Here is a 12,848-nt window from a genome sequence, read left to right as displayed (position 1 = left end):
TCTACACGCGAACCGATTGAACCAAAAACCAATCTGGTGTGATGACTTTGTTTACTTGTTTTGTGCAACAGAGTAGGGCATGTCCGGACGTGCTGCGGCGTTTTAGAAAACAGGTCTAAGTGTTCTCTGAGTTTCAGCTTTTTTCCACTCTCTCTCTCTCTCTCCGCTATTGTTCTTCGTTCCCTAAAGCAAACTGTTACTTTTTTCAGATCCTAAACTCTGTTCCTTACCACAGTGTAGTGCCTCGACAGGTTCACAAGGTGAAAAATATGTAAAGGCTTTAAAAAACAGCTGCGGAGATTTCAAAAGCAGTGAGAAACTTTATTTTATTTAGACAAACAGTTCAGCAGGGACAGCGATTCTTAGTCGATTTATTTATCGAACAAAGATCAAAAGGCGGGTTTTTTGTAGTGCGGCAACAATGGCACAAAGAACTGTGGGTAGAAAGCACAATGCCATCGGTTCAAATATGAGAGCAAAAACAGCAAGGCCAAACAGGCAACAGCTTCCTTTTCATCCTCGTGCCATCTTTTATCCGGCGCTCTCCTCCATTAATTTTGAGCCGAAGGAACGTGTGGCCTTTGTATTGATTTTTTAACCTGACTATTAATGCGCTCTCTGATTTATCATAACACTTTAGATCTTAATCATAAGTTGTGTGTTTTCTCTTTTCCAGCTTGGTGCCTTTGTTTGTGTATTAATTAAGCAGACCTTGTGTGTCTCCAACCCTGAGCTTCCTTTTTAATTGCCTGTATTTACATCAGGCCGACTTCAAACGCAGAGAGAGACATTTTGTAAGGGGGAGCACAAAGGAGGCCTTTGAAATGTCTACAGTCATATGAAATGGCAGGCTAATTAGAAACCTTAGGCTGCCGGTATGATATGAAAAGTAATTCTGTCTGTTTCTCTACAGTCGCCTGCAGCCTCGCTGAAAATCACGACGGAGGCCACTGGTGGGGTATTATCAACGCCTTCTACCTGTTTATACCTTTTAAACATGACCTCACCCAATGCCATTTATCCAACAGAAAAATACCCTGTAATTTAAAAAGATCTCCTTTCAAAAGGCTAAATCCTTCCTCTCCATTTTCTTCGCTGCACTTTGATCTACGGTGCCACATAACGGGGGCAGGTACAATGAATCTGGTTTACTGAGATGTGATTTACATTTGGGGGTTCATTAAGGTTATTGCCGATGAATGCACTTATTAGAATGTACGACTGTTTCTTTTTCCCCTGTTCCCCAGACCCCCTCCTCCACCCACACGCCGCAGAGAGTAAGTCTAATCCAATAATTAAAACCAAGGACAAACGTTATTCATAATTCTAAATAGCGCAGGGAAGGAAAAGGGAACCATTAAGCGAGGGAACAAAAAAACAATAACACTTCTCTCCAATGTTATTACCCTTGCAATCTAAATCCCGCTATTAACTGCCTCCTAAATGTCTTCTCCATTAAAAGCGCCCTGACATATTGATGCTATAACATCGGATATTCTGCTATGACACCTGTACCTCATCCGACTGAAAAAAGCTGTTAACAAAACACGAGGTGGTGCAACAAGAGTCAACGTAAAGTTATATATGGATATGGGATATATGGCGGATTTGTGTCGGCAGGAATGGACGACTGGCTGGCTGGCGATAGTGCTGGCGAAAGGGAAGAGAACAAGAGTTAGCGATAGTGAGGGAGGAGTGCGTGGCTGGAGCCGGGCAGAACTAGCACGTTATCAGAGAGTCAGTGCAGTGCTGTCTCCTGCTACATAAACACGTCTCTGTAACAGTCAGTGCTAAGACCTGCTCGTGCAAAAAAAAAAAAAAAAACATCCCATGAACACCTTCACTTGGGTATAAACAGTGCTTGGGCTGTACCGTCTTCCGATACAAACACACATGCATTCTTCTCCTGTTCTCTGTTTGTACTAAGCCTACCTTTCCATTGCATTATATGTCTAATTTCCATTCCAGAAGCTAAATAACAAAATATAGCTGCCATAATGTGCATCACACTCATGTAACAGTCATTCTGAGAAGAGTGACCAGAAAAGGTTGCTCTTCGAAACATTTGTAAGAGGCTTCAGGCTTCTTACCTTTAATTTCTCCTAACAGCTCGCCTGTGTTGAGTCGCTCCATCTTCTCTTTCCAGTCTTTAGAAAGGAGTTTCTCCATGCAGGAGGATTCTGAAACAAAAAGCAACTCAGAGTGAAACTGAATGCATATAGAAAGAGAAAAAAATACCAATAAAATGTATAATGTACTGCTTTATTTAAGAAAAGCAACCTAAATTGCATATTAGCTATAAAAAGAGAATTACCACAAACACAGTTTAAGTGAAATCACTCCATAACACAGACAATTGCAGTAAAGAGGCATTCATATGACAGTGTGCATTGAAATCCTCTGTATCTCTCAAATCCATAGCTTTGAGTATGACCCAAAAACCTTGAGCAACAAAACAATTTGTGCTCCTAGAGAAAAGAGGCCTCAAAGACAAAGAAAAAAAGACAGGGGAAAAACCTTCCCATTGAAAAGGTGTGCAAGGTGAAGCAAAGGTGAGCAAACTGAAAGAAAGAAATTCCGTCTGCTTCTTGGGAAAGTGAATGTTACACGCCTGTCTTTCAACAGCAACTGCACAATAAATGTCGAAAGCGTGTTCTAACGGCTGGACTGTTATATGTAATAAAGTGCAATTCTATAGAGATCACTAGCTGAGTGTATTAAAGTAGGAAAGTGTGTCAGCTTAGTTCATTAAACGTATTAGGGGTGATGTTTAAAGGTCATTTAAAATGTTTCAATTTCTAAAAGAATAAATGCATTGGGGTTTGTTACTGAATGAAACGCTCTAATGCAATATTTTCAAGTTAGGTCATCTGTATTCAGTGAAAGTGTCAAGGTGAATCTGCTTCTTTATGAAAGGTACCAATTGTTTATTTTTTATTTAGAAGGGCAGGTATGGTGTTTCTTAATTTTTCAATCATGCACATAAAGACAGAAACAAAGACAAACACATGTAATATGTGGATAATGTGGGACGTGACCCCTGGTCTGTCGAAGGTCAACTGGAGGGGCTGAAAGAGTGATAAGAATGAGGCGCCGCACAAAGAAAGACATAAAAGATGAAGGTAGACGGGGTGAGATAGGCCCATTTGACTGGCCCCGCACAGCCGGCAATGATGAAAACAATTAACATTTGTCTGGCAGACAATGAATCAGGAGGAGGAATGGCTGGAATCTGCAGAGCTGCGGCCCTGAGGTCATTGATAAAGAACACACTGCTCACCAGCAAGAGCTTGAAGCTTGCAGCCTGGGTCAGCCTGTTCCCATTGCACAAACATACATACACACACAGGACAGAGAAACCTCCAATCAAAAGCACTGGACAGAAAGAAGAGGAATCGGGTGAAGTCTCCAAAAGGCAGAGTTTAATACATCAAGATCAGATCTCTACCTTCTCCAAGCTGAGGAGAACTTTTCGCATGCCATGACCTCTGAGCAGAGGGGCTGCGGGTCTCATGTTCCCATTCGATGACATCATGGACAGGAAGAGTAGAGTTTGTTCCCTGTGTGAAAGGCTAAAAGGCACGGCGCTAAAGCAGACATTCTTGCACGCCGCTGGCAGCCCTCCGGCACCGTAAGCTGTAGTTAAACCATTCGTGAACACAATGGATCATTTGTGAACACACTTTGCCAAACAAAAGGGCACAATTCATGAGAGTGGGAATGACTTTGGCTACTCTGTTGTGCGTGCTTTGTGTCTGCTTGCATTGTAGTCATACAGTATCTTGAGGTACTCCAGGCCATAGAACATTCCCAGTGAGTGACATCATCACACTCGTGAATGTGGTGAGATGAGATCTTCATCTCATGCCTAAAAAATTGATGTTGCAGCTATGCCTCTATTATCACGAACACAGCTTTATCTTATTGACTAAAAAACTTATTCACATATGTATGGAAGCCCTTTGTAGCAATTTAAGAAAGTATTTACTATCACCATTTGATCAGTTTGATGCATCCTTGCTGAATAAATTTAACCTCTTTAAAAAGAAATTATAATAATAAAACATAAAACCTTTTAAAGGTAGTATACAGTATAACATTTTAATTGGAGTTAAAGGTTTCCATTACCAAAGATAAAATGTCAAAAAAAAAAACTACCATAAAATAATATAAATAAAATAAAAACTGGAACATCTAGACACAGAAACAGTTTCTTCCCATAGGCCATTTCACTACTGAACTGTTAATTGACTCCCAAGACCCCCCACCCCCAATATTCCCACTGTTAAATGCATATTATCATTAACAATGTTAAAATGTTCATAATCTTTAAATATATTTTGGAATATTTCTATTCTGGTCTATTCTGGTCTTCATGCTTTTATATATTTTCATTGTTGAATTTATGTGTGTACATTGAAGCTATATTACTTAGAAAAAATAATTGTTTATGCGAGCACACTTGGCAATAAAGCTCTTCTGACCTGATCTAAATATGTGTACATTGGCAAAGAGAAATTAAATTCACAAAAAAAAAAGTGACATCACTGTGGGCATGAAAATGCTTGAAAGCTTGCAAACAGAGAGAGTCAATGGTGACGGCCACTGCTTTAATACAGTGCAAGGTCACATCAAGAGGAGATCAAATTTTCTTTGATTCTCCATTTTTCTCCATTTCAGAGGGAACGACAGGACACCTCCATCTGGGTCATTCTAACATTATTTCTACTTTGCTGACTTTCCCAATCCAGGACTCACAGTTTGTTTCCTTGACCTTGTGAGTTGCTGCGACCCTGTGTTTTATGTGTGTGTGATTGAGGTCTCTTGAATAAAAGCGCTTCCTGTCACAACACTCTCCTCCCCTCAGAGAACAACCACATACACACAACACACATACCAGCATATATATGTATAACAAATAGCAGTACATTCCTTCCTCCAGGCTGAAAAAAGAGCTGGAAACAGAGAAACTTCCTTTTATGGCACAGGGCCGGGGTGGATCTGTCCTGGCGGGTTAAAAGGTTTTAGGGAAGACTTTTCCCATATTCCTCCTCTGCGTCTTACACACACACACACACACACACACACACACACACACACACACACACACACACACACACACACACACACACAGAGCAGTGCACAGATGCTTCTCCAGCACTTGATCATTAAGGAATGCACCAACTGTTGGAGATAATGCGGTGCCAGCTCCCATTCAGCTCCACTCTGCCTCCCTTGAGAGTGACCGCTCCCTCGCTCCTACACACACACACACACACACACACACTACAGCTGGAATGTGCCGAAGCTGTCCTCCACACATTTTTACCTGAGAGAAGTGAAGAATGTCGAGCATTTGCGGAAGATGGACACTGAAAACAACCTGTCCGCTACGGTCTGAGGCTATACGACTCTTCCTGAGTTTTCATGCGAGGATACTTTAGGCAAACAAGCAGTTAATGAAACAGACGTCTGGGTTTTTTCAAAGTACCCTTATAAAGCTAGAACATTTGAAAGGAATTTAGATTAATAATAAGGGGATATTTTTTGCACAATTTCCCAAGTTGCATTCCATCTTCTCCGGAGAGAGCACTAATGCCAATGGAAACACTGCTTAACATCTGGATAATACTTAAATGTCATACTAACATATTACCGATGTAAAGAAACAAAAGTGGACCATTCATTTTGAAAAATCAAACAAAGCTTCAGCCACATCCATTCATCTCTCAGCGCTGCTGCTACTTCAAATGAGAAACGCAGCACAGCCCATTGAACAAGGTACATTTCCTTCCCACATTTGCATTCGGATTTCAAAATACAAAGAGTTCATAGACAGTCTGACATTTATAGACTCTGAAAACTGAGGAGGAAGTGGGGAAAAGACATGTACTTGTCTGGAAAGGCCTGTCAGAGGCCTAGAACGAGCAGATAAATAAAGCAAGCACTGACTTTATTGTTGTTATCCCACAAGGGCCCCAAAAATCTCCTCTTGCCCTCTTCCCCTCCGCTCGGATAAAGCGTGGCGTGGCTCGAGGGAAACCAATTCAGCCCAGATGAGATTGGAATGAAAACAATAACCTTTATCTGTATCCTTTTTGCATTTTCCCAAGGTTCCCCCATCTCAACAGACAGCTTAGCCCAGGCCACATCGGACCCCTTGCCTGTCCCACTGATATGACATAGCCTGGGCACTGGGGAGAGGGCTTGGAGGACAACCCACTGATCTAAAACCTTCAGGGAACTAATTCTAAGAGACGAGAAGAAAAGACAATGCAAAGAGAGAAACCCAGAGACTTGTGTCTCGGAGTGGGTGTTGACTTAGCGTCACCCATCCGCACACTCAGGAGACCATCCTTGTCAAAACACCAGGATTAGAAGGAAGCAGAAAAAATAGCATGTCACAATCCTTTTCTGGCCTGATAAAGCCAAAGTCACTAGTCTATGAAACTGGCATTATAGCTGTGAAGTCAGAGAGACTCACTGATCTCAGACATAAGAAGTGATGTACCCACCTTGACATACTAATTGTCGATACTCATCTACAATCTGATCATGACAACTCAGTTTGCTGCCAGAGATATCTTACTCTTCTTCACAAAGCAGCTCAATTAATACACCTACAGCAAAGATACGCTGACAAGATTATGCCGATGGTCTTAAACAGATGAAAAGGAAGAGCAGCAGCACTCATAAATCTCAGCAAAGATTCAGGAATTGTGTTGAGTGTAAATAGTTTTTATCACCAGATGGAACACAGAGCCAAAACTGTATGTCTAACAGAAACCTAACAGTGAAACACTAAACACAGGTAACATTAGGCTCTTACCTGCAATATTATTGTTTATAAAGATATTATATATATATATATATATATATATATATATATATATATATATATATATATATATATATATATAAGCCATTTTAAATTGTAATAATATTTCACAATGTTACACATTTTCTGTATTTTTGAAAAAAATCCATCCTTGGCGAGCATACTTATTTCAAAAACATTTAAAAAATCAACCCTAAACATTTGAAGAGTAGTATATAATATATACTACTGTATTATTTTAAATGATATGATTTAAAAATAAAATACATTAATATATGCTGCTTGCACCAGCATTTTACTTTGAAATGTTTTACAATTATGTAAAGTAATAAACGCTGAAATAATGTACACAGGTGAAAAGAAAAAAAGTGGCCTAAAGATCACACTAATTTCTCTAGTCTAACTCCCTCAAACTTCCAAGCAAAATGAATGTAATGTAGTTCTGTAGAAACCGACTTCAGTTACTGTCATTAATGACCTCCACGGCTGTGTATGTGGGATGGAGCTGTGTCATCCCCCTAAAGCTGCAGTTGTGCCGAGCAGAGAGGGTGTACCCCCATCCCGACGAGTCCTGCCCTGTGGCAGACAGCCAGAACATCTGCCAGCACCCCCAGGTCTCACACCACCACTGTAATCCCCACCACAGGAAGCTGCTCTTCCTCCAATCAATCCTTACACTTGAGAGACGAGAGATAGCGAGAGAGAGAGAGAGAGCAAGAGAGCGAGTCTCTCTCCTGAAACACTCCACTTCACAGTACACACATCATTACAGCTGTCCTCAGTCAACTGCCCTATCGTCTCTGTGCAGTCTATTGTCAATTTTCCACAAAGTACTGCATCCTTAATCTGACTTTCAATGAAGTGTAGCTACAATGCATTATGCTTCTTCCTCTCAACAAACCTCAAAAATCATCACTCTTATGCTCTCAGAGGAAAAAGGAGATAAATCTCCACCTTCGGCCCAGCACACGAGCGGCCCCGCTCCTCAGGGAAAACTGGGAATTACCAAATCGATGATCAACAGACAATGACGATATAAATTTCCCAGGCTTTCTTCTGAACGCACCCTCTGATGATGGAGAAAGTAGAGGAACCGCTGCCAGTCCGAACAAAAATGAGAGAGAGGAAAGAGGAAGAAGGCTCAAGCGAGGAAGAAGTATTATGGTTCCACTTGAAGCTACCCAGGTTGAAGGGGCGCTCTCACTGCAAGTGTCGCAGTTAGGTTAATAATTATCCTTTAAGCACTCTCATTTCTAATAATGTTATGAGAGAAAAGGCTTGAGCGAAAAAGAGTAGTCGTCAAGCAGTCAAGGTCAAGAGAATATCGAGAGTTTTGTCCAATTTAGAGGGGAAAACAAGTTATTCCAAGCATTCTCCTTGGCTCCTGCTGGAAAAACACTGTCCCCACTCTAAAATCACATCTCAAGGCTTCTCTTGCACTGGATTTTTTTCTTACAATAGAGATGCTGCAGTCAAAAGAAAACCAAAAAACGCCCTCTTTCTTTTTCTATTCCTCTCCATCTCCTTAGAAAAACAAACTGGAGTCACAAGCTATGCGCACACACACACAAGCTCGCGCGCGAACACTAGCGTGCACAGAACACTGAGGGAAAATCTTTTGAATGTCTTAATCACAGAGCCACTAAAACAAGACTCCATCATCATACAAAATAAAAGTATAATAATTACAAGAGGCAGACAGGAAAGTGAAACAGCATAAGAAAACATGTTTTGTCGTTCCCGTCGTTAGTTCCAGAGACAACAGCTGTTAGCTGGGGCGGCGGCGGCGAATGCTCCTGAAGTCTCCATAATCACGCCGTTATTGAAGTGAGGACAAAAAGGGCACTAATTGCAAGGGAGCAATCTAAACGTAATAGGTTACACACCCAGGCGACGGCGCACAATGCTAGCAGCTAAAAAGAAGAGTCGGGTAGAAAAAAAATACAAAAAATCCACAAAAATCACGAAAGAGAGAAAACACGCACGCACACGCGCACAACACTGTATAACAGTAGCGTTTCCCTCATTTTCTGCCAATTACCTTCTTTCCCTGTCAACAGTTTTAATAACCTCGATCATTTTCACAAGCCCCTTTTTTCAATGTTTTTTTTGCTTCGGTTAAATAATTTTGGTTCTTTAATATGCAAATGCACCCATTGGCATGCATGGATGAAGAGGCTTCAGCTCCTTGAGATGTGTCAGTATATTGTCGAGCACCTGCACCTCGGGGAAGGCTTGATTTAATTGACACCTAATACTATTCATTATTCCACTTAGTGAGCATCTCTGCTAGTCACCTGTAGGCTGCTCAAACACCACGCTGCCATTTCCTCTTGTCGACAGCTGCTGTAAATAGACTGACTAACCTTAGAAAATCTTTTATTTCCTTTTAGTATTATTAGTTATTTATTGCTTCTACTACTTATATTAATAATAAAAACAACAACAGCAGCAATAATACCAGTACTAAATTAAAATTAAATTAAATTAAATTTATGCATTTAGCGGACGCATTTATCCAAAGCGACTTGCATTGCATTCAAGCTAACAATTTTCTCCTAACGTGTTCCCTTGGATTCGAACTCAGTACTACTAATAAGGATAATATTCATGGTAAATATTGCAATTTTAAAATGTTATATTTGCATAATATTATATTATCTTTTATATATTTATATCTTTTACTCCACTATTCTTCAAAAACATTTTTGGTGTTTTTTTCGAGGCTGGATTGCAATTACGAAGAAACCGACTGTGCTATAAAAAGACATATGTTAAAAATAGCACATGGCTGTAGTGTCATTGTCTTTATTTGGCAGACCTGAGGTGCTAATCTCAGCGCTGACCCCATCGTCCTGGCAATCGCACGATTTCTGACCTATCTCAACAGGACACGTGTCTATCAAGCACATATGAATTAACCACTCCCAAGAGGCTTCACCTCTTGAGCAGGGCGGCACACGACCTCTTCTTCAATCCATTTTACTGCAGGACTCGGCACTAATCAGGGTTGAATTATTAAAGTGAGCAGCCACCGATGATCAATTCATGCTTGCAAAACCTTCCACGACAGGGTACTTCTTCAACACTAATGACACAAGAGAAATTCCATCGGACAATGAAAGACGTACAGGGAAATAAATCATGCTGATTTGTAACGTGTATGGGAGAGATAAAGTTGAAATATGTGAAAAATAAGAAATAAAGAGTTCAAGTTCAATCAAAGCTGTGGATAAAAAAGTATTTTCGAGGCATGTTTGCGCTAGGAAGACACTCTGCCAGGAACCCTCACCCTCAGAAGGAGAGGGATTCTGGGCACCAAATACAAGAAGAAAACTGAATGATAAATGTTGGTGAAGACAGCAAGACACTAGCAGAGGGTCAGCATCTTCTGAAGTCAAGCCTTCCAAATGAAAACTTGGGCAGGCGATTAAAACACACCCCTGGAGCCTCCCTTTCCCAACACGAGGAGGAGAACGAGACAAAATTAAAGCAAAGTTGAAAGAGATATTTCTAGAGAGAGAAGTACAACTCAAGGATCCTACAGATTGAGAAGAGGAGGGAGATATTAGGAGGGAGGAAAGGGAGGGGGCCCAAGATGCGGTTGGGTGGGGGTTGATCCAATCAGAACTTAGTGTGAAGAGATCAGGAGCCAAGATAAGCCCATACTCCGAGCCCCCAAAACTGCAATCTCCTCTTAAGCTGGAGAGTGGCAGCTGGCAGAACAGCTGGTGAATAGGATTAATGTCAGAAGAATGAAATAAAACTCAACATATGTCCGAGCCTGAGGTGTTGGGACTGCGCGTGATTGTGCCCCGATGGATGCCATGTGTGCAGCTGGAAGGAGCTGCGCCGGAGCTCGGCTGCGCTGCCTTCCCCACAAGGTCACTTTTAAGAAAGCTAGGACCATTTAATGCTTGGATAGCAAAATGAACTTTCTCTCCCCTGTCCTCTTTAGCCTCCTCTCAGGCTGAGTGAACCCTCAGAGGCGGCCCATCCCGACTGCTCTGCTCCTGCCTGCTGCTGTTGCTGCTGCTGCTCTTTACGGTTTACTCAAAACAAGAAACATCTTCAGCACACAGATAGGGAAAATAAACTTCATTCAGTCAAACAACTCAACAAATTTCCTTTTTGAATCAAAATCCATCTTTCAAAAAAAAAAAGATCCTCCTTATGAAAACCAACCCACATAAATATAGATAAACATTTCTCTTTATTCATTTGAGAGGGTCTACTTAATATAATAATAATAACTGTTGGTACTACTGCTGTTTTATTATGGGCTGAAAAATGAAAAACATTTTCTCAGGACTGTCTCTCATTTAGGACATACACTTTAGACAAAAAAATAAACTCTTATATTTAATAACTTAGTATGTCACCTTTTTGTTTCCCATCTTGTCCCTTGACTATTGTGTAAATCTTTGTTTTTTGTTTATTTAAAGTGTATTTATTTTCTAATCTGCCAACCCAAATAAATTCCTCATCCATTTTTACAACCTTATGATGCTTCTCAAGTGTTGGGATTTTGTGCACCAAACTATAATTAATTTTTCTTTATTTTCTTTCTTTCTTTTTTTTTTGAAAAAATAAATAAATTACACAAAGGCTGCATCTTATGAAATCATCTTGAAATACTGCTGACAGGCTTGAGCGCATGTAAAGGTACAAAATAAGAACAGATATGCAGATTTAATCTTAATTTATAAATTCCATTTCATGTCGGTAATCATTAGAGCCCACATACTGTAATAAATTATAATAATTTCACACAAGAATTAAATTACCGGGTACCTTGCAGAGGAGCCATTTTTATGCTGGCTACCCTGCAATCTAACTGTCAGATATAAACCCTTCTGCTAATCAATGCTTCAAAACATTCACTTTTATTCCTCTATGTTGAATTAATACAAATGTGTGAATAATGTCGCTTACTGTGATCATTTCAGCTCAGAGCGATTTAGTAAATTAATGGGTGCTGGGGACAAAAAGAAACTGATAGGATCTACATGAATAGATTAAAATTTGCCGTGAAGCCAACTGTCTTGAGTTGTCACTTAAACTTTATTTCATCTTAAATGCCGGAGCAACTTGGACGTGCTTGAGGGGTTCTCCACACAATATACGGCGAGTTAAAATGTGCCGTCAAAAAGATGATGTGCTGGTAAGATTCAAATAGAAGACATTTCAAGCATAAAAACAGTATGGCTCGGTTTATACGCACGCTTTGGGTAAGTAAATGACGTAAAAGTGTTTCATTTCTTGAAGTCTTAATGTTTAATGTTTAAGAAAAATATTAAAATAGCTTTCAAATTGATGATCTTTAGCAAACTAGGCATGTGTTAAAAGGAACTAGTGTTTTACAGCCACGAGTGAACTGTTTTACAGTAATAAACTGGTGTATCAGTGTATGAGGGCATTAAAAAGTGCAAGTTAAAAGGAGGCTTCTTCGTTCTTTGTAAAACTCACTTGACTAATTAAGGAAGCATATTTTTTGCCGCTGCCACTGACATTCTCCGCTTTTATGAGGCAACAATTAAAAATGTTTATGGTCCCGTGCAGCGCACTCTGTTTACCCGCATGTCAGAGTTCAGTGCTCGCGCACACGGGCCCAAAATTTCACTATTTTTAGCCGCCGACCTTCATTCTCTCTCACACACAGACGCTACCGTGTAACTGCACACTCTTACTACTTCACAGACCACCAGTGACTGGCGAGTTCAGACCACACAGCTGCACACGGCAATACAATCCGCCTGTGGAGTACCATTGAACAACACAGACATGATCTATCTACTTCAGATCTTGTGAGTGAAGTTTTAAGTGGATGAAATGTAGTTTCTTTGTCTGTTTATATCGAAACAGATATAATGAGAGGTTGTGACGACACGGAGCTGTTACCAGAAACCATTCTTCAAAAGGTTAGGAATTTCAATTCTTCACGAGTCTGCTTGTATCTACAGCTATAACACACTCAATGTCCCATTGTTTCCTGCATGGTTCTGCAACA

At 40.4% G+C, this 12,848-nt stretch overlaps 1 protein-coding gene across 5 annotated transcripts in view; it reads right to left on the bottom strand.

Moving 5' to 3' along the window:
- LOC132119430 (transcription factor SOX-6-like) overlaps positions 1-12,848 on the bottom strand; it is a 100,002-nt gene that overhangs the window by 69,013 nt on the left and 18,141 nt on the right. For all 5 annotated transcript variants that reach the window (XM_059529420.1, XM_059529385.1, XM_059529392.1 and 2 more), the window contains exon 4: positions 2,091-2,180. In XM_059529420.1, the coding sequence (XP_059385403.1) occupies positions 2,091-2,180 (90 nt within the window). The remainder of the gene's footprint in view (positions 1-2,090; positions 2,181-12,848) is intronic.

This window comes from Carassius carassius, chromosome 3 (assembly GCF_963082965.1).
Source record: "Carassius carassius chromosome 3, fCarCar2.1, whole genome shotgun sequence".
In the NCBI taxonomy this organism is placed as follows: Eukaryota; Metazoa; Chordata; class Actinopteri; order Cypriniformes; family Cyprinidae; genus Carassius; species Carassius carassius.
Note: the sequence above shows the minus strand (reverse complement) of the source record. Positions and strands in the feature narration are given on the sequence as shown.